Source organism: Platalea leucorodia (assembly GCF_965183815.1).
Source record: "Platalea leucorodia genome assembly, chromosome: 3".
In the NCBI taxonomy this organism is placed as follows: domain Eukaryota; kingdom Metazoa; phylum Chordata; class Aves; order Pelecaniformes; family Threskiornithidae; genus Platalea; species Platalea leucorodia.
The window spans coordinates 32,717,920-32,739,724 of NC_138825.1; the positions used below are offsets into that span (position 1 = coordinate 32,717,920).

At 38.8% G+C, this 21,805-nt stretch overlaps 1 protein-coding gene across 2 annotated transcripts in view; it reads right to left on the reverse strand.

Annotated features, from left to right (window-relative positions):
* The window catches only part of BABAM2 (BRISC and BRCA1 A complex member 2), a 173,908-nt gene extending 152,380 nt beyond the window's left edge, over positions 1-21,528 (reverse strand). For both annotated transcript variants that reach the window (XR_014227553.1, XM_082305426.1), the window contains exons 1-3: positions 21,448-21,528; positions 17,951-18,110; positions 312-388 (exon numbers count right to left, since the gene is read on the reverse strand). Coding sequence is in view for 1 of the 2 variants with exons in the window: in XM_082305426.1 (XP_082161552.1) it covers positions 312-388; positions 17,951-18,078 (205 nt within the window). In the remaining variant the exon portion in view is untranslated. The remainder of the gene's footprint in view (positions 1-311; positions 389-17,950; positions 18,111-21,447) is intronic.
* Between the last annotated feature and the right edge of the window lie 277 nt (positions 21,529-21,805).

Consider the following 21,805-nt stretch of genomic DNA (forward strand, 5'->3'; position numbering starts at 1 on the left):
TGAGATTGTCTTCGTCGTAACATTTTATTAGAAATATGGGGGGGGGGGGGGCGGGAATTTGTGACTTTTGGCTTTTAGGAGTCATGTTTTCAAATTTGTGATATTAAGGAAGGCTGTAAACTTATCTTAGAAATTAGATACTCTTACAGTTGTGTGCTCTTAGAGCTGAAGCTTTAAAAAAAACAAAACCAACAAACATAGGTATCTCAAAACTCATAAAATTAGTTAGACACACTGGAAAACTTAACATGATACAGAACACTGTTAGTAAAAGAAAGGCCAAGATGCAATAGCAATAGTTTTTAACTTACATTTGAGTGTTTCTCCAGCATAAGGGATATGTAGCTTAAACCGATCACAGCTAGGTCCAGGGGTCAAGGATGTACAGCTAAAAATGAAGATAAGAGAAGAATGTGCTAAGCAGTTACAGATGGTAGCAGACGCTAACATTATTCTACAGGGTAAAGATGACTGACATAGTAAAGATGTTGTGAATACTAGAAATACTCATCCTTACGATTCTGGGAAAGAAGAAAAGGTGGGAAAGATGCAGGAGGCCCATTCTCTTTTGATCAGCAGTTCTCACAATAGCAAGAGGAAACTTTAGGATCCGTGCCAACAATCTTCTTTAGCATTTTAACACAGAAAATATACACATAAAATGCTGTGGTTTGAGAGAGTTATTAGAATAATATCAGTTAGTCACTCAATACCATCAAATTCTTTACTTTGTATACAGTTTTGCAGGTCAGAACTCTCTACCTATGTCACAGTAACACGTTACATGCTCCCTATCCCCACCATCTAGGTACCTGGGATGAATCTTAGTTTTAATACATCAACATTCAGTCATTTTTACCTATTTTAACCTTTAATTTTTCCCTTGTGGAAAAGTCTCACAGTAAGCTTCCAGGTGAGAAAGTTTCAGAAAATCAGGTATTTGATGCTATGACAACTGAGCATGACCTGTGACCATTTCCTATATCCTGTTTATCTGGAACACCGCAATGGCAGTTGGGTCTCACAGTGATGAGCGAGCATTTTATGAAGGCAAAAGTCACTGAAAAACTGTTTAGTGTCTAGGCCAGAGATGATCAACTTTTTCACGCCTTTTAAGCCATGTACCAAAATCTTTGCATAACAAAGAACCAAATATCTCATCTGCAAAAGGAGAAACAGCAACACAAATTGTTTCACTGGCAGGAATGGTCCCTGGAGCTCTCACCACTGTGGGCTGGTGGGCATATGACAGGTTTCAGTAGCAAAAAAATATTGGAAGTCCTTAGCAGCTCACTGCTTTCCATATCTAGGGATCCTGATAACCCAGAAGTCTTCTTGCTAGCCTAACATAATTGAGAATTGTTTTTAGCCCCGGCACAAGAGCTACGCTTGTTGCAAGCCGCTTAAAGCTCAAAGCTAAAGACTGGCCAACTCTAGACAAAAACAGCGAAAAGAAGGTAGACAAAATAACTCGCCTAAGCTCACATATCAGGTCACTGGTAGAGCTCTAATACAAACTACTGACAATATAATGAAAGAAAAGACATGCTTACTGGGCCATGCACACAGCCAAAGGAAAAAAGATGGGTAAGCCAGAAAGTACAAAAATTCTAATCCTACCTTATCAGATACGACACGGTAACTCCTGCAGCTCTGTCTGTCTTACTGCAGAAGAGTCATCAGGGCAAACAGGGCAATGTTAATTCTCACCAACATACTCAAAATGCTTGAGAGCGCCATTTCTCTCAGATGCTGGCCCTACAGTCTCTTTTCGCTTTACACTTGCAAGTTAAGAAAACCACATGCACTAGCTTCAGATTGTTTTTAATCAGTAAGCTACATGTACTATTTAATCAAATTTGTGCCCACACGTAGCTTTATCAAAAAGAAGCAGCCACAGAACTACAGATCAATTAATTTAAAGGAAGTTTCCAGAAAAATACAGGAACACGTAAGCAAACCACTTGAGTGCACCTAGAATCTAACACAGATACAATTAACAGCCTACATTGATTCAACGAGAATACACTACATTTTTCCAGTATCATTACAGAAATTAGATAACTGTCCTTGCAAATAAAAGGGAAGCAACAGATGGCCTAACTTCACTTTAGAAAGGGTTTTGCCATGTCTTGTGAGAGCACCTGCAGAACAATCTATAGAAACATAATTTAGATACAACTACTATCAGATGTGTGCAGAGCTGACTGGAAAGTGAGTTTCAGAAAAGATTGGTTCTCATCTTGCTTCATCCAGGAAGAATGAACTGACTGGGTTTTCTTCTGGTAGAATACTACTTTGCATTTCATTGAAAGACTGATGATGGAAAAGAGATGATGTTTATTAAATCTGCCGATGATGCCAGCATGAAAGTGAATGTAGTATGCTGGACAACAGGACCAGAGATTAAAAATGTTTTGATTTAATGGTCTGGACTGTTTCTTTTTGAGTTACATCTAGGTAGGGCTTAGCAGGAACATCATCCTCACTGGGAGTAAAATCAGTTTGAGAATATGAAAGACTGGAGCTCCAGTGCAACAGAAACAAGAGAATATATTTTTTTCAAAGATGCCTTTTTTTAGTAGGTGAGAACAGCGAAACAGGAGTGCCCATTGTTCGGGTGTTTTGATGGCTGTGGATGAATTTAACAGCTATAGGTATGAGAGTGTTATTATCTACTTCCAAGTCATTTCTAGGGCTTACATTACATAAGGCCAATTCTAGGAAGCATAAAAAAAAAAGGCAACACAAAAAAACCCCTTTGCAAATTCCAAAATACCTCTGCAACATCCATTAATACTTAATGGAAGTTTCTTTCAAAGTATCACAGGTCACAGTCTGAGGCACATTTTTCAAATACCATCAAAATAACATTGTTGTTAGCTTTTCAACAGACACAAAAATTTCTGATCCTGCAAATACCCTACCATCTTTCCTTTTAGCACAATGGGTCATTTGGAAATACTTAGGGAAAGTGTAATATTCTTTAACATTAAAATAAAAGCCTGATTTAATGGTTAATGTCCCTAAAAGCAATACTAAGTATTTTTCCTAGATTATTATACTCCACTAGAGACGTTTTTAATTTTATTGGTCTAGAAGTGATGGAAAGTCACAGTATTCACAGTCCTTTGCCCCTGCCCCCCCTCCCCCCCAAACCAGAAGTTTGGCGTCTATCCTGTCTAATAGGTAAGATTTTACATTTGCTGATCCTTTTACTTAACGTGGCCCACACGAAAGTCATGCTGGAAAGGAATGACTTGTAACAAGGCCTTTTAAAGATTATTTGTTGTCCTGTCTTCACAGGGAACTGACAGATAGAACAGTAATATCTGGTGCTGAAAATTAATTTCAGAAGCTGACTCCATCTCATGATGAATAGATGTACTATCTCTCTCTTTATTCATGGAAAAATATTACACTGGTTTGCATATCTTCATCTAAATAGTCAATATTTTACATAGGAAAGCCATGGAAGCAAGAATTAACGCTCTGATGCTCAGAGCAGTGATATGAATTAGTCTTCATAAGATGATTAATGCTATACCACAAGATCTCCCACAATGGTTTCCCTACTAAAATATCAAACAATCATCGACGCGACAAGTTTCAGGGACAAAGGAATATGCTTGAATGTACTGCTTAAAACCATGCTGCTCTATTCAAAGGAGCTGTGCTGAGACCTATAGCTGGAATCTGGTAGATGGAATCAAATATAAAAGAAACCATGTCTGCTGAGAAAAAGAAGAGTTTGTATTCGGCTTTTAGCTAAGTTCCTTGAGTAAACACAGCAGATGAAACTTGAGTTGAGATACATTACATCCTTATAAAATACGTATTCCAAGTAGAAGACAAGTAGAACATTTCTTTGTTGAGTGTTTGATGCATCTTGCAGTTGGGATTGTCTGTGACCTGTTGGGAAAAGGTTTCTTTCACAGTAAATAAAACACACATAAACTAAACCAGTTCTTAGTCAAAGTTACTGTCAGCACCAGATGCTTAGTTAGAAGTGCTCAGAATTCTTTACCAGCCACAAAAGGAAACAGGAAGGATCACCCAAGAGAAAAAGGGCGGGGGGGGGGGAATAAATAAATAAATGAGAAAAGTCACTCCGTTTTGCTGCTTGGAACGAGGCATCAGCCTACAATGACAGGTATAGGGGAAGGCATTTTTCTGCAAAATTAATACTTCTTCCCAGAATATTCTAAAAGCATCTAAAAAGGCAGTTCTAGTTGAGCCTAACATTAAGGTTTTCTCTTATACCAATGTATTTCTAAATGACTCTATTTAGAACTTCTTCTGTTTTGTTTAAGCTAAAAAAAAAAAAAAAAAAATTATTCCCTTTCCTTCTAAGCCGCTTTGATATTTTACAGGATTGAAGCCACGATAAGGAGGACTATGATAGCCCTAGATTTCAACAGAGTCTCCTATCAACTAGTCTTCTACCACCGTCACTTGACAGTATTCCCAAGACAAGCAGTTTTAAATTATCTGGGCTCTTGTAAAACCTTATCCAAAAAGGTTATCCAAAAATAAGTTCTGTGCCAGCTGAAGGGGTCACAATGAAAAAAGAGCTCAACCGTTTACCACCTTAATCCTTAAAGTCTGGAGATAAGTGGTTATTCTATCCAAGTAATTAAAACAAAACAAAACAAAAAACAAACCAAAACCACCAACACTGCCCCCCAAACCCACCTCTTTATATCCCAAAATTCCAGTTTGAAGCTCATTTTTTGTACCACACCTAAAAATCTGCTGCTTAGAACCATATAAATCCATAGCAAACATCCAGAAATGCCAGAGTACAACAGCTCTACTGAAAAAGATACAATCTCCTTTTTATTTCTTCTTTTTTAATTGGTGGTAAAGGTATATGCCCCAATATTCATGTCAGATTTATTTGATTACTATCAGATTTCTTGATTAAAAAAGGTATGCAATGTGTTTAGTCATTCAAGTCTTTCTTAGATCATAGAGAATCTTTACCACCTTTTCTATCTGAAGACAAACTATCAGTGAGTTTTACTGTACAATAGCAAAGAAAAATTAGACTAAGAATATCAGTCACTATGATTTCAGGAACTCAATATTGAGACTGCCTAACCTGAATACCCAGAGATGCAAACGCTTCTTTAATCTCATGATGCTTAGACTGCTACACTTGCTGTTCTTGAGGATCAGTACTTTTCGGATAACAGGCAACTTTTTTCATTCATAAGGCTGTTGATGAAGAAAGCTTCACACCACAAAGGAAGTTCTGACCACTGGATGTATTCCCAACTCTAAGATACCTAGTATATGTTTCTAATTGCTCCTATATATGTCATATAAAGATCCTGTTAGGGAAAAAGGAGGTCAAGTTCCTTTCATAATACAAGAGGCTAAAGAATAAAATTAGTATTATTTTAGCAATGACGAGACACAATTCGGTCAGGGGTTTAGAGGCTGAAGGTTTCGTCAGCAAGAGTCAAACATAATTCAGAGGCAAAGATAGGTAAATCCCTTGTTACTAATAAGAGGCAGCATACTCAAAACTCCACCCAAACCTCTTATTTGTTAAGAAAAACACCTTAAACTCAAGTACAACAGCCCTTGCCGATGCCTTTAGATTCTTGTTTCCTCCCATTTTTGTAGATGGAAATCTGCTCCCGTGTTCCTTGAAGACACAATATTTCATCCCATTTAATTAAGAATTAATTGCAGAATTCACAACAGATGGGTAAGTCATCTACAGAGGCATTAAGAATAATTAAAGTGTATGGAGGGGGGAGGAGAATGCAAGGAAGGCCAGCAGGTGACAGGTTTTTTGCAAGGATCAGGAGACAGAAAAATGGTGAAAATCACATTTTAGAGAGCTGATGCTGATGGTGAAAACCTGTATCATACTGCAGCTCCCTGCAACAGTGCACAAAGCTTTACATGCTCCCAGAGGCCTGCAAATACACAAGAAGAGTACTGAGCAGCTGCTGCTGAAAACCAACAGATCCAACCAAAATTCTGTCAATCAGGCAAATTTTGAAATGGGAGAGAGAGTCTAGTCAACCAATTTTCATCTTCAGTTCCCCCTATATACAGACATATGTATTACACATATTAGAGAGAGGGACTTGCACTTCAAAGATAAAGACACACACCACTGCGTTTGGGAAATGAAAATCCAGTTATGTTTAGAGTCATTGCTTCTTACATACCTATTTCAATTAAAATATTAAAATCTGAAAACCAATTCATAATTATTCCAAAGAACTTTCCAATAGATCAACCCACTGTTTTCATAAAACTCATTTGTACCTTAGCTGGTTTCTTCAAACTTAGTATAAAATTAAACTATACACAAAGACTACTTTTAGTCTTGCAATACAGATGATGATACTGTTTTCGAATCCTGTTAGTACGCATGATATTCCATAATTGCAAGAGCACTTCAATCCATAGTTACCAACTGGGAAGCTCCAAGGTGTCTCCAGATACGTCAACTATATTCCCAACAAAACCTTCATCTACTCTAAGTGCTGATTTTCCTATAGGTACATATTCATGTTTTCTTGTATGAATTTCATCATACTAATTGGAACTTTTAGAAAGGAGTGGGATACGAGGCAGAACACATACCCTAAGAAAACAACCCCTCGCTTTCCTTCTGCACCCACAGACAGATTTGCATTTTTTAAAAAGTAAAGTTCAAATAACTATTTAAAATTGCATCAGCTGCCAGCAACCAGCTTTCACTAGAAACACTATACAAAAGCATCTAATGACTACTGTCATTAGTAAAACAAATATAGCAGCTGTATCTTAACAGAAAATGTAGATTTCCTTAGTATGAGTGAGAATTTGCCAAAGCAGATGTTGCAGGTGGGGAGAGCTCTGGGCCTGCTTCTAAAACTGCACATCTCCTGCACATCTGCCCCAATCTTGCGGCAGGTGCCCTGCAATCTCCCAGAGCACGGCTGCCTCTGCTGGAGGCAGACATTCAGCCCAGCCTCTATGGGGGAAACAGAGGAAGCACACACATATATATTTTGCAATCATCTCAGAGAACTTCTACATTAAATGAAAGCACATACAAACCCTACATGATTGTGATTTTTTTTTAGCATCACAAACTCCCTGTTCATTTAGCCTAGGAAGGCTGATTTTAGAACAGCTCTCTTCCAACCACAATAGTAGGAAGGGTTGGAAAGGGCCACCACAAAAAGGAATATGAAGATAGAGCTGATAACCAGCACCACATCTAATATACTTGCAAGTGTACTTGAAAAAATAGCTCTGAAGAACTGACTATCTCAAAAGTTCCCACTTGTAAAATCCCTACCGTTTAGGGTGGGAGCTCATTATTATTCGGTCTCAAGGAGCTAATTATGTTACAAATTAAGAAAAATAATTAACAACTGACAAAAGTTTTCAGCAAAACATGCTTTACAAACATGCTTTAGAAACATCTTTTATAATCAAACTGATTACCTTTGTAAGCAAGATCTTTTATGTATACAGGTAATTGCCTGTAACTCCCTTTGAAAACTACACATGGTGCAAATACTCCCCAAAAGAATAAAATAGAGAATGCAAATTCTAATGAAGGAGTGATTGAAAAATGAACAGAAACAAGAAAATTGCAATGGGCTAACACTCGTAATGCACATGCAAGTAGACGATGTTTTGGTAAATAAAGTAGTGAATTCACAGTATCATAAACTACCTTTCTGTCACACATTTAGGCAAGGAAAAGGCACTACTTCATTATACCATAAGACCAGCTGTACCCCAAATCCTTGGAACTCATAAGCAAAGTTTTAGAGAAGAGTATGAGGTAATGGCAGATGCATCCTTTGGATTTACTTCATCTCCTTCCCCTCCTGTCAGATTCAAAGTCCTGTTTCATATTTTCACAACTGCCATTTGATTACGTATTACTTTGTAATGAGTTAGAACCTAATAATCTCTCATGTTCTACTGTTCACTAATGTGAATTCAATTTCTGAAGAAAGAAAAAAAAAAATCAGACAAGGAACATTTTTGCTTTTAGATTACTCTAAAAGAGGACTATTCTTCGCCATGTATGAAATTACAGTCTACCACCTGGAGTTTCAGATCCTTTCGGTGTTCACAGAAAGAGCGTATTCCTACAGAAAGCCACAAAAGCTAAGCTATTATAAACATAAGTTTTAATAAGTCATTTAGCATTGCTCCCAATACCGCCTGTAGCAGTGATAAAGACTCCCAACTTATTTTCTAAGTAATTTATTTCACACCATAGAACTGCTCAGTTTATTGGAAAATGCAATGAAATGGTATCAGGAAAAAAAACCATAAGGACTAAAAGCATAGTCCATGTTTATATATTTTCCCCCTTTAACAAACTAACTAAACAATATTAGGAGGGGTCCAGTGATCCTATGTCTTTTCACATTTTCTTTTAAAGGTTTCTTCTAATTGCAGATTTTTAGAGCTTTCTGGTCATGGATCTCTAATTATTTGGTTTCCTAATCTTATAAACTCTCAGAAGAAATTTATGTTAATACAACAACCACAAATTTGGTTCTTTGGATATGAAAGTTAGACCAAGCAAGCATCACCACATTTTGAACGTAACTCCATAGCTTTCAGTTGCATTCAAAAGTGTAACTTCAACTTGTGTATATTCCTATAAAATACTACAGAACTGGAGACACAGCAGAAAGCCTATGAAAAGATGACACCGAAATAAAAATATCAGTAGTTCTCCTATTCCTAGCATTATTTTAGATTAATTACAACATTAAAGATACGCAGTAGACTAAAAAGACAGGAAAATCCTAATCATACACAAAATTACAACAGATCGCCTTTGGAACCGCACCTGCAGAAAACAAGCCCCACATAGCTGCATGTTACATTTTCTCCAGGAAGTCTGGCTCAAGAACCTCTCACCTCTCCTCGTCTTTCTCTAACTTCTCGTTCTCGCATTAGTTCCCACAGTTCACAGCCACCTCAATTGTGCTAATACTATATTCAAGGCTACACCATAAGGCATAAAATCAGCCATCACTCTCTCCATGGTCACGTCTAACTATACCTGAAGAAAGCAGTTCCATGTACCCTCTTCTTGGTGACAGTTAAAAAAATCCTCTTCTCCCCTGCAAATACTTGTTCTTGCCCTCACAATCCAGCTTTATCCCAGCATCACAGTAGGAGCTAGACCTGGCTCATCCTTTAGCAGTCTCACAGGCACAGAAGAACAAGTAGGACCTCCTGCAAGGATGAGGCTACTAATAAGCAGAGTCACTTTTTGATCCCAGTGAAAGAGAGACCCCAGTCTACCCAAAGTTCCTACAACTTTGCATCCCCAACCCATCACAAATGCCTTGACCTGTCTTTATGCCACTTCCAACACCTCACCTACACCCTCATGTTCTCCTCCCTCCTGCATCTATCTAATAAAACTGAATTTTGCCTATATGCAACAGGTTAAAACTAAAACATCAAGTCACACGGAAGATATTATACCACTCGAAATCTCCAAGGAAATGATTTCTTTTAAGTGTCTTCACTGCCTCTTAATGGTTTGCAGTTGGCCTGAAATAGTATCACTTTCATAGTGTTTAAGTTAAGGCTTATGACTAAGATTTATGGCAGCCTGAAAACCAGGACAGATAGTCAACTATCTATTAGTTCAAAAAATTCTCATTACAGAAGAATTCTTACCAAAGAACATGAAACATTGTATTATTCCCTCACAACAACAACAACAACAAAAATCCACGGCTGAAGTGTACAACAAATTGTAAACCAACTGTTACTCAAGAGACTGAAAACAACATTCTAGAAGAAGAGGTAGAAAACAGACAAAGAAACAATGTAAAGTGGGAGACGTTTTGAAGGGTCACTGGTAACCCTAACTATAAACAAGAATAATCCAAACAAGTTTTTCTCTTGAACAAAGAACTGACCATCCAAAACAGAGCAACAGGTACTCTGTCACATTTTCAGTTTAAAAATATTATTTCAGTGAAGCATAGGAATCTGTTTTTTTTTAGGAAAATATAATTATAGAGGTTTTTATATTTGGCTTTTTTTGCCTCTTCTCCATAATGGAATTCTGCAATTTCCTTTAATTAACTCAATTTCATTGGGATTCTTTTATCTTACAATAATAAAAATACTCAGTCCTAGTGGTCTATTTTTATTCTTTCAGCTATATACCACAGATTACAAAGAAAAGAACCTGTGGTATACACTACAGAGTGGTTTGCCTCAGACATACCAATTCCCTTCTCTCAGGAAAGACAAAATAAATATGTTCCCTTTTATTTACTTTTGATTACTTAGGAGGTTTACCTTTACCTCAAGGACAGAATTCAGTAATCTTCAATAAAAATATCAGTTTCAAGAGCAAACAAAACTGTTCACTTAGACATACAGCTCTAAGTATTCTTTTCAGATGCTCACTTCCAGTTAGATCATAGTTGCTTCAAGGTATGTCTACGCTGTGCAGTGCAGTGCCAAGTAAATGCCTAAGCTAAGTGTATCAAGAAACAGACTAAAATAGCTCAGGCATAACACTGCACTGGTGTGGTTATTCTGTTTGCAGTTGAATTTGAGGCATTAAACCTACAGAGCAAATTTAGTGCCAGAGTTACCTAACAGTCAGAAAAATACATTTCTCCATTGGTCAGAAGAAAGAGCACCATGACTGACAGTTAAAGAGACCCCAAAGCATTTATAAGGGTGCATTTAAAAGGGCAACAATAAGAGAGATGTCAACTTAAGTGCCAACAGAAAGGACTCTTATGACAATGAAACTTCCCTTTGAAAATTTTTATGTAGGCTTACACAATGATCAATACATTATAAGAAAAGGCCTGTATAGTTTTTGATTTCCCACTGTTGGAGAATGACTGTGTAGTTAGACAATAGTGTACAGTTCCGTTTTAAAAAATTAATGGTTTGCTTCCTTTATGATCACTGACTCACAGAAGTAGTTTACAGAAGTATTCCCGTTGACTTCTGTTGGCTGTAATATAAACGTGGCAGAATCAGATCTTCAACACTGTCGCATACTGGTCTGTCAAGATCAAGCCTCTGATCATCTCCTATGCTTGTAAAGCCCCTAAACTCATCAGACAATGACTGCAACAGACAGGCTAAAACAAAAAATCGTAATCTTTTGCTTCAGCTTCATTACAAGTGTACATTAGCTATTTAATGTTATGCCATGTATATGTATATGAGAGAGTCAAGCATACATGAAGTGTACTTGCATACATAAGGCTGGAAGAATTTACCAACCAGCTATCCAGGAATACATTCTTCTCTACTCAGCAGAAGAATAAAAACTAAAAAGCCAGTTGTTCTGAGCTTCTGGTTAAGTGTAATATGCATTCAAGATCCATGGTATGACAGATATCTGTCCAGCTTACATTAAACAAATGCTGAATTTGTGTGATGCAAGGGTTTGGAAAAGGGGGAGAAATTGGACCAGGTACCCAATTATTAGATTTTTAGCTATCTTTACAACAAAAAAATGAAGTCTTAGGATTTTTTTCTCCTGCAGTGATGCACAACGCAAAGAAGTAAGACAGACATCTGTTACAACAGCAGAAAGTCCTGGACAAAGACTTACAACATATTAACGTAAGCCCTGGCTTTCAAGAAGTGTTCAATGAGTTACCAAGGTACAGATAGCCAAAACACACATTTAAATACCTTGCTAAGGTACATCTTTCCAACTGTATTTGGCACATATACTAGTACTACACCATGAGAAGCTCTCTTTAAACAAATGAGAAAAGAAACAGTTGGCACCTGTATCAAATAGTTTCTTCTCATTTCTATTAAAGCATAAAACTGGTAGACATTCCATTCAATTTTTTCAAGGTCAGACAAGAGGAAGTAATTCACTGTCCCAGTCTAAAAATACCAGCGAAGACATACTGTGCAGTATTTAAATTGAACAAATCTTAGAAAAAAATGTATGTAGTCTTTCAAACTAGAGACCAAGTTACTGCAATTATCTAATACTACCTTTACTTTTAAAAATCCTTTCTTTACTCATATCACTTGAAACTGACAAACACACACTTTTTTTCTGAACAGCTTCAAACACCTTGTTTAAAATAGGTGTAAAAAAAAAAAAGCCAAACTTTGTGGAGAATATTTACAAAACCATTACCAAATGTATGCACTACACTTGGATCTTTATCAGATAGGCATTTTGGCTTTGTTTTTTCAACACTCAGAAACAAATGCAGGAGAGCACAATCTTGGAGACAGACAGTCTTTTTGGACCTTTACAGAAAAATTGCTGTTTGAACTTCCAAATGCTGCTCCACTCTCTCACATTGGCCCATCAGAGCTTCAGCCTGTTAAATTTTGCTTGAGTGGCAACAAGCTACTAGTAATAAGATTCTTTGTAGTGAAGAAATAGATTTGTTATCAGAAACTGGAATGAAATGACCTACTCTGTGCAAAAGTAATAGTTTATGACTTATCCAATATAGCAGTAAAGGACTCGTAAGACCATACCTCTCCTAGAAACTGCCACATCCTTTCGAGTATACATTTTACTCAGAACATAATTATTTTTTAAAATGGCTTTTCACAGTAATTGTGTTCAGAAAAGTCAAATTCATTAAACTTCATGCATAAACAAAATGCATGTTGAAAAAACCTACCTATAGATATCAACGTGAATAATGGAATGTGAACTTTCCTCAGGTAACTGAAGTAGAATCTTTCAATTTAAACTCAGCAAAAGATCAAGCAAAAGCTTTAAATAACTGCTGCAATATTGTAATAGTATTCCACAGTTAAAAAACAACATTATTTCATGAAATACTCAAGTAAAATACATATTTACTTTAAAAAGGGAAATGCCCGAAAGAAAAGGAAATACCAAAGAATATTGCAGTCTACTTGATAACACAAAAAAGCAAACCATCACTGCTCACTAGGAAGCAGGGCAATAAAGTTATAAATATCTTATTATGCTTGATAGTAAATTTGCATGTTAAAATCTACTCCAGATAGTATTACCTTCTTTTGACCACTGTTCATATAGGTTTCTTGCAGGAACATAACTAATTGGAAACATAGCTCAGTATCAAGCAAAGAAGCAGGAATCGATAGCGAATCAGACAGGTGCAAAGAACAAAATACCAACATGGTTTACTACAAACCAGTTACATAAAAATTCCACAATTAATCTCCTCATAAATATGGAATAGTATAACCAAACAAGTATGAAATTTAGAATTTTGTTTTGAGTGGATATCTAAAAAAAAAAAAAAAAAAAAAGAATCTTAATATATGCAGCTTTAAAACACTGTATTCATTTTGAAATTCTGCCTGGTGCAACACATCAAAGTAATTTAAAAAACCAAGTTTGTTGAGTAAGAATAGGCTTGCAGCATAATTTGAAGCTCAAGCATGGGCCCTGATGAACAGCTGTAGGGAAAAAAAAGTTCTCAAAGGCAACGACCACCACAGATATGTTTTTCACTATTGTAACACACCATAGGAAAAGCAGCAGCCTCTTAAATAACTGGATTCTACATTATACAATAATTAAACACCCTTCACATAGGCAAATGTCCTCTATTTCTAAATCTACCTAATAATCACTTTCTTCTATTCAACATCTTTCCCATGATTATATGTATAAATGCTAAGAAAAATGCCTTAGCCACAATTTAGTTGGTTATGAGTAGATTTTAATATCTAATTAAGATGGGTCATTATTTCAAAGAGACACCACTGGAGATCAACCGAATGATAGAATATATGGCATCGGCTCAATTGGCAGCAGCATTTCCTTTGGGTCTAGAACAAGGTAATATCCTATGCAAGAGTTAAAATGCTTTGATCCACTCTGTCATCTCAAAGAATGTCTTTTATTAATGCAACAGAGATGCTTGCCAGGGTTTTCTTATCACCAGAATCAATGCTGCTACAGGTGCTGTGTTTGAGATGTGACCTAATACTCAGGTTCTGGTTTTGTTCACTGTGGAGCCCTTTTTACAAGAAAGAAGGTAACAGCTCTGCAGACTTGGCCACCTAACTTTTCATTACTATTTCTATTGAAGAGTTTCCTTCTCTCCTGTCATATTGCTGAGCTCAGTTCAGGGGTACTCATATTTCTCTACTCACTCTGCATCAGCAGCAGCCATATAATTCCTATAAATAGGACTTGATCCTGAAGGTCCTACTCATAGATGTAAATGTATGTAAGTGCCTGATGAGACTGGTACTGTCTAATAAGTTTGTAAAACACACAGACATTATGGAACTGTAACATATTATTATAAAACATTTACATACTCAAAGACTGCAAAACAATAGGATTTCCTTACTATGACATATTTCCCTCCTACACTTGCAAGCAAAGGAAATTAACATATCAGCATACTTCATACTTTTAATGTAACATCAGCTCTTTAATGGAGTTTATAAAACACAACAATACTAAGTAGTCAATCTCAGCAGTAAGTTAGAACAAGCGCAAAAGAAGTTCCTTACTAAAACCATCTGACATATGGATTGACTTTTCAAATAAGATTTAATACGTTTGCCATTTATAAATCAAAATCAACTGACATGATAGGCTATAAACCTGGAACTTGATCTTGCACTGGTGAAATAAAAGGGAAATTCCTTCTACTTTTGACTTGAGAATGTTAAAACCAAGGCTCTGAATGGAGAAGGCCTTGGAGATACTACTGTATTCAGTATGTTACCATTATTGCCTCTTAACCACAGCTCCAGTTACTAAAACCTAAGAAATGAGAATGGATGGATCTTCAGTTTGTACATTTTGTGTTGTCATACACTGTAAAACACTGGTTTGTCAGGGAAGTGGAGTAACTACAGTAACCCCTAACTTTCTGTCAGACTAACAGCATGGTACATGACAGTGCAGCAGCCACGCGGCTCCTCCCCCTGACCCAGAAGCTTCCAGATGCTTCTGTTTTCAAAGTTAATAGCTATTGAGATGATTACCTTAAACATTTTAACATTTTAAAGGTTGTAGTAAAATTGTGGTTATTTTATTCTTAAAAATCTTCCACACAACTTACCAGTTAAAGCATAAAACATTTGCACATTCTGTAATAAACGAAGTAGGCTATGGAAGAGATGCGTTTACAGCCCCTTTCATGTGTCAATAAATGTACAATCACTATTCAAAAGCAAAGTTTCTGAACTAATAGTTCTTATAAATGGTCATATTCATTTGAGATCTAGAACTGCTTTTTATTTTACTTCAAATATTTAATCTAGTACCTCTTCCTCAACTTCCTGTTCCACTTTTTAAGTTTGAAGCCTGATTCAGCCCCATTGAAACTGAAGGGAGTTTGGCAATTAATGTCCTGAACCTCATCCCCATTACTCTAACAACTGTTCTCCTCATTTTCCTCCTGTTTATATCCAACCTCTGTGTCCTTACATTTCTGTTTCTTCATGTGGGTATCACCTACATCTGCCTCTGCCTGCTATTTCCTCTGCATTGTCATTTCTCTCTTTAAAAAAGCTTAACGAAAGTGAAACCATACAGAGGTTCGAACAATCTCGTGATGTGAGGATGGGGGAGGAGAGTAGACCAATGGTTTTCAATCCATTTTTGGACTCTTGGAGCCCTACAAAGTTTTCTTTTACAGGCAGTATCCAGCAACGAATTTAAATCTACTGACAACATGGTGGGTTGGGGATTTCGCTATTAATCAGCTGACATGGACCTCTCAAGAACAGTCTGTGAAGTCCCAAAGGCTCCTATATCGAAGGTTAAAGAACACTGAACTAGATCTTGAGTTATGGAAGGGACTTCTCTGTAATTGTGTGATGCACCCATCTTATGTTAAGTAATTTTACACTGTTTACCTGTTCAGAGACATCATAAAACACTAAATCACAAGGAACTTTGTGTTTCCACACTGATGCGTAAATTCAAAATTTTCTATTATAAATAAGCTAACAATGACTTATTTGTAACAAACAACAAAAATCTTTCCTAAAAACCCACATGCATGAAATTTACATTTCAAAGCAATTTCAAGCAACTGCTAATAAATCTTGGTTAGAATGCTTTTAAGAAACTTATTTGTACAAAAAAAAAAACCACCTTAAAAAATAGTTCTTAACTAAGTGCAGAATCTTGATTATCTCAACTCCAGCTCCTAATAACCTCAAGCCATAAAAAAGCCTCAACATAAAGAATGAGGTTCATTTCTATGTTCCAGAACAAGAAAAAAAAAAACAAAACAAAAACATTGCTAGCACTTACATACAGCTGAGCCTATGCCTTAAACAAGACATAGGACAACCTCTGTCAGGGACTGCACTTGTGTTGTAGACTCCATGTTCAAAACAGTTACTATACAATTTGAATCACTGGGTTTGGGTGAAGGGTGCAGTTGGGGGCAGTTTTCAGTTTTTTTAAAGAATAAACTCTTGGAAAACATTCAGGATTTACCAAAGCAAATTCAAGATCATCTCTGTAAGATCACTGGCCAAAAACTTTAGACACTTATTATAAATACCACTGAAAAGAGTCAGCTAGAAAACATCACTTTATACTATTTTAATCTATTATTTTAAAGGCAGGCAGCATAAGCATTCAGTGGGCAGAGAGCAAACCCCTTACCTGCCTCTCGACAAGCTGATACCTTCACCACCAGACTACAGCTGTGTTTTCTCTCTACCTTTTTTTGTATTCCCTTCTCTCAGATTCAATAGGAGAAATGTAAGATAGCTCCCATCTCAGCCTTCCTAGAAGACTTGTTCAAGAGAAAGCAAGGTCCAGCATGAAATGATAGCAGCAGATGCATAACTGCTCAGCCTGACTCACACAACTTGCAAGCCTAAATTCCAAGCCAGACAACGCTAACAACAAAAAGTTATAGCTTCTTAGACCTCCAAGTAAATCTGTACTCTGTCGCAGCACCTTACAAGGAGGGAATGGTTCCTTTCAAACTAACCCTAGAATTCACACCTCCTTCTTGAAAAAGCATTGTAACTACCAGAAAAGTACCTCCCAAACTCTCCATGAAACCACAATAAAGCAGCCTAAAGAAGCACCATAAACAGAGTTTTCATCAGAACTAAATTTTAAACAACAGTGTTTTGTGGTGGTTCTCAAGATCTATTGGCTTATGCTATCATTCAAAATTATATGCAAAGCAGTAGTTTGTACAAAAGTCGTGATTTAGACACCTTAAGCTAAAGTAATTTCAGGCTTGGAACTCCAGTATCAAATGAATATCTGAATCAGGGATGCCATTAAATGCCCAACTCTAAAAAGAATAAAGCAATTTCTGATATGTCTCATCTTAAATATTCTTTTAACAGCCACTTTGGGAGTCTCCCCTCTCTGCATAATGCCTAAAGTAAACTCTACTTTTAGCATTTCACTTTCCCTATGTATTATTCACAGAGGTTACACACCAGGGTCCCTTTGTACAGGTGGATCCCAAGCTTTATTACTATTTGAAAACCATCATGAACCCTTCTGGAATTAAAAATAAAAGGAGTAGCTTGGCCTATTTCAAACACTTGGCCCTACAGCCACTTGACGTACTGATCTTGAGGGAGGTCAGATAAAGGAGAAGTTAATTTGTTTCTTATTTAGCATATTCACGGCTACAGGTAAGGTCACACAAATTTATGTTCAAGTTTTTAATTTATAAGCAAGTGATGAACAATAGGAAAAAGTGTTTATAACTATCTCACTGCTGAAAAACAGCACTATCAAGTGGCAGCGATGAAAGTGTTTTAACAAGATCATTATTGCCAACAATATGACAAATTAAGTCTCCCGAACGACAAAATGGTAGTAAGACAAAAAATAATCTAGCTAGTATGTCAGCTCCAGATATATTGGAAATGCTTAAATACACACGAAGCTAGTAAAATTCAGTCCTGAAAAGACATCTTAACTCTGAGGGGCTGGGTATTCTTTTTGGATGAGGAACACACTTACCCAGATTTCAAGTCTGTAATCCGTAAACAATTAGTAGCATCCAGTCCTACTTTTCCATTTCTGACCACACTGGAAATGAAGGGTGAGAGCGCTGGAGAAATTCTGTTCAAGGCAACTTCAGGTGACATTTTAGTATGTTCCTCTTTCCTTTTGTCTTGAGCTGCACAGGGATGGTAAGGGGGGAAAAAAAAAAAATCAAAAATATCCTACTTATTTGATGTAAGTTCACATGGACTCTGCAAACATCAAAGGAAAAAAGCTAAACATGCAAACAATCAGGAATGTAGAGTAACTGAAGTGTGCACAGGTTTATAAAGAAAAAATAAACACAGGTAATTTTTTTCCTCTGCAATATTCAATAAAGCCCATTTATTCAATGTCAACATAAAAACAGACTTATGTCCTAGGCTCCTTTAATTAAAATCCTATCCCTACGAGAAAGAGAAATAAAATTGAGGGCCAGTCTGACACTTTACAGCCTAGCCCTTCTTGTGAGCATTTCCATTAGGAGTCTATAATTGACAAGCCACATTTGTTCTGCTTCTGCTGAAATCAATGGGGCTTACATTACTGATTGCAATGGGACCAAGGGTTTGATTATCTCTCCGTATTCTCATCTGTAATTTCTAATACCACTAGCGTAACCATAATCAGTATTACTTTTACATTACTTCACTAGGTAGCTATTGACAGCATTTCACAATGCCTTTTAAAGGCTAACGCTGCTTTTCTTTCAGCAGTATCACCATATTCTTTGAAAGGCATCTTCATTGACAAAACAGATCAGGAAGCTGATGTACATTCATTTTAAGGTCAGCTTTTTCGGAAGTGTTTGCAATTGTGTGACCTTATGCTAAATCAGTTAGGCCACTAAATTAGCACACTTTAAGAACCTGATGCTTTTTAGCTGAAATGCAGAAACTGAGTATGCACACGTTTTAATTCGTTGCACCACAAAAAGACTAGAGAATGTGGATAACAACAGACTGTGGTAGAAGTAGGAGAGAAAGGTAAGTAACCTATTAAAAAGCTAACTTAACATATTCGATCAGATTCTTAGGCACAGCGTTCCATCTGAAAATTCACTGAACTACACAGTTTTAGAAGACAAAGCCATAAATGACTCAAGGTAATGTAAACATGCCACTGACAATTGGGGCAGAAGAGCTCATACTTGAGGTCTGACCATTAGAAGATATTTTTAAAAACATCCATTTAATTGAAAAACACCAATACATACTGTATTTACCTCCTTACAAAATGCTGCATATGGACTGCTGTATTAATAAGTGTTCTATAAAGAGAGCGTGAACAACTCAAGGCAATAGTTGCAATTTTCTGTTGTTACTAACATGCTTGTTTACAAGCACTACTTGTTAACTAATGGATATTCTACAAACTGATAATTCCCTGTAACTGGTAGCAACATCAAAGTTAACACATTTTGTTCTCGTGAAAGTCATTCACACTGAAATAGTATGAAGCAGTGTTCAAGAAAGAGTATTTATCCTAGCTATTCAGAATGTATCTGAATATAGCAAAGGCCAGGCACTTTAAGGCAAACAAAAGACTAATAAAGTAAGACTTCCTAAAAACAGTAATTATCTTTAATACACTGGTTCTTACATTTTATGGCAGCAAAGAAGCTGAAGACTAAATATCCGTGTCCTAACATATAATGTGTTCTCTACATGTATGATTTGCCGTAATTGACAATGGGCAACAACTTAAGTTTGCTTAGCGATCACCTACAGCAATTTAAGATGCTACCTCCTGTTTGTTACTTTTCTACCAAAAATAACTGCCTTTATCCTTCCCCAGAGGAACTGAGAGAACACAAGCCCATACTTGACCTACTTCAACGCAAAGTCCAATGGCTTAAATTGAACAGCTAATAAAAATGAGTTTAAAATGATACTTTGCACAAGAGTGGCTACAACAGGGCACAAATTTCAGTCTGCCACCTCTGCTGTAGGGAGAGTAATTTCAAGCAGAGAGACAGCTGGACTGATGAAGGCAAGAATTTCTTAAACCATGAAAAACAGGCTATCCTTCTAGCAATCTTAAAGACATACACAAAGATTTCAGCATTGGTTCTGATAATGACACATATTAAGAGGACTGTGTTATGAGGGTAGAATTGTGAGACATATGAGATACACGTGGTGATCAAAGTTGAACAGATCCACCTTCCAAAAGGAATGACAGGACGAGATTGCTTATCTTTTTGTTAATAAAATATGCAGATACTGCCAAAACGAGATGTAAATGATTGTTAGGCATTTTCCTGGTTTTATTGCATCATTTCTTTAAGATCCACAATACCTTCTACATAACAGGCCAGATACACAATACTTAAAAGGTCACTATCAATTAAACTCCCCGATTTATTTTGTAAACAAAGATCTTTACAAACTATAACACAATTAGTACCCTTTTCATAGGTTTCAGTTGTCATATACATATTTTTTCCCCAGCTTAATTTTCCCACAGTACTGCAAACCAAACACAAACAAACTCAAGGGAATTAACAAAAACAAAATTCACTAGACCGTTTCCCTCCCAAAACAAAACATTGGGAAGAAGTAAACAAAGTAATAGTTGAACGCTTTTAGATTCAGCAGCCTATCATTACGACTTCAGGCAAATGTAACACATGCTTCACAGTAACCATAAAATCCCGGGCACCGCTTCGGGCACCAGAGTGTCTGGGTGCGAGATACTCTGCTCCTCCACCACTCGTAACAACATCACGGGCATTAAGTGAAGCTGTTAAGGCGGCAAAGGTGAATGTTGTGATGGAGGCCTTGAAGTGCGAGGGAGCCCCTCCTGCCTAACCCCCTCGGCTCGGCAATCTGGTTTTGTGGTTTTCACTTTGAGGGCGGCCGTGACAGGTGCCTGGGTGTGGGGAGAAGAAGGGACCCACGTCCACCTCCTGCCCCCCCGCCCGACAGCCCGGACTGCGACCGGCGATGCGGAGCCCCGGGTAACCCCCCAAGCTGCCTCAGCCTCGCCACGGGAGGACGCACACCGGCCCGGCGCCTGCCCAGCCCCGCTCCCCCCCCGGCGGGGCCGCGGCCGCCGCCTCACCGCCCCCCGCCTCAGCCAGGCTCCCCAGGCCACGTGCCGCCGCCAGGAGCCGCGGCCGCCCCGCGCCAAGGCGGCGGGCCCGCCGCCCGAGGTGCTGCCTGCCGCCCCGCCCCGCCACGGCGGCGGGGCCCGGGAGCGGGCCGGGCGACCGCCGGGCGGTGCTTAGGCCAGTCGTCGCCCTGGGCCGCACCGGCCCCCGCGCCGCCTCCTGGCCGTTCCTCCCGAGCCGGGCCTGCAGCCTCCGGCGCCCGGTCCCCTCGACCCAAGCGCCCCGGGGCTGGCGGAGGGAGCGGGGACTGGGGCAGAGGCCAGCCTGCCGCCCGCCGCGCCGCTCCCCGGGGCTCGGCAGGGGCGCTGCTCCTTCCTTCCTTCCCTCCCGCCCAGCCCCGTCCCGGGCCCCGCCATACCTACGGCGGCCGGAACGCAGCCGCTTAGCAACGGCCGCGGCCACGCGCCCGTCCCGTCCACCCGCGCCAGGCGTGCGCGCCCCCGCGCCCCCCCCGTCGCGCGGCGTGCGCGCCTCCGCCCCCCGCCGCCGCCGCCGCCGCTCCCCGGGCCGGAGGGGTCTTCACCGGCCTCGATATTGGCGGCCGCCGCAGTGCCTGGGCCGGCCGTCTCGCCGCGCAGGCGTGGGGCTGCGGGTTCGTCGCGGCCGGCGCGGGGCGGGGGAGAGGGGGAGGGGGCGGCCTTGCCAGCAGGCGTTCGCCAGGGGCACCCCTCCCGGCCGAAGGCCCCTGCGGGCCGGCCGCCGCCGCCGCCGCCGCC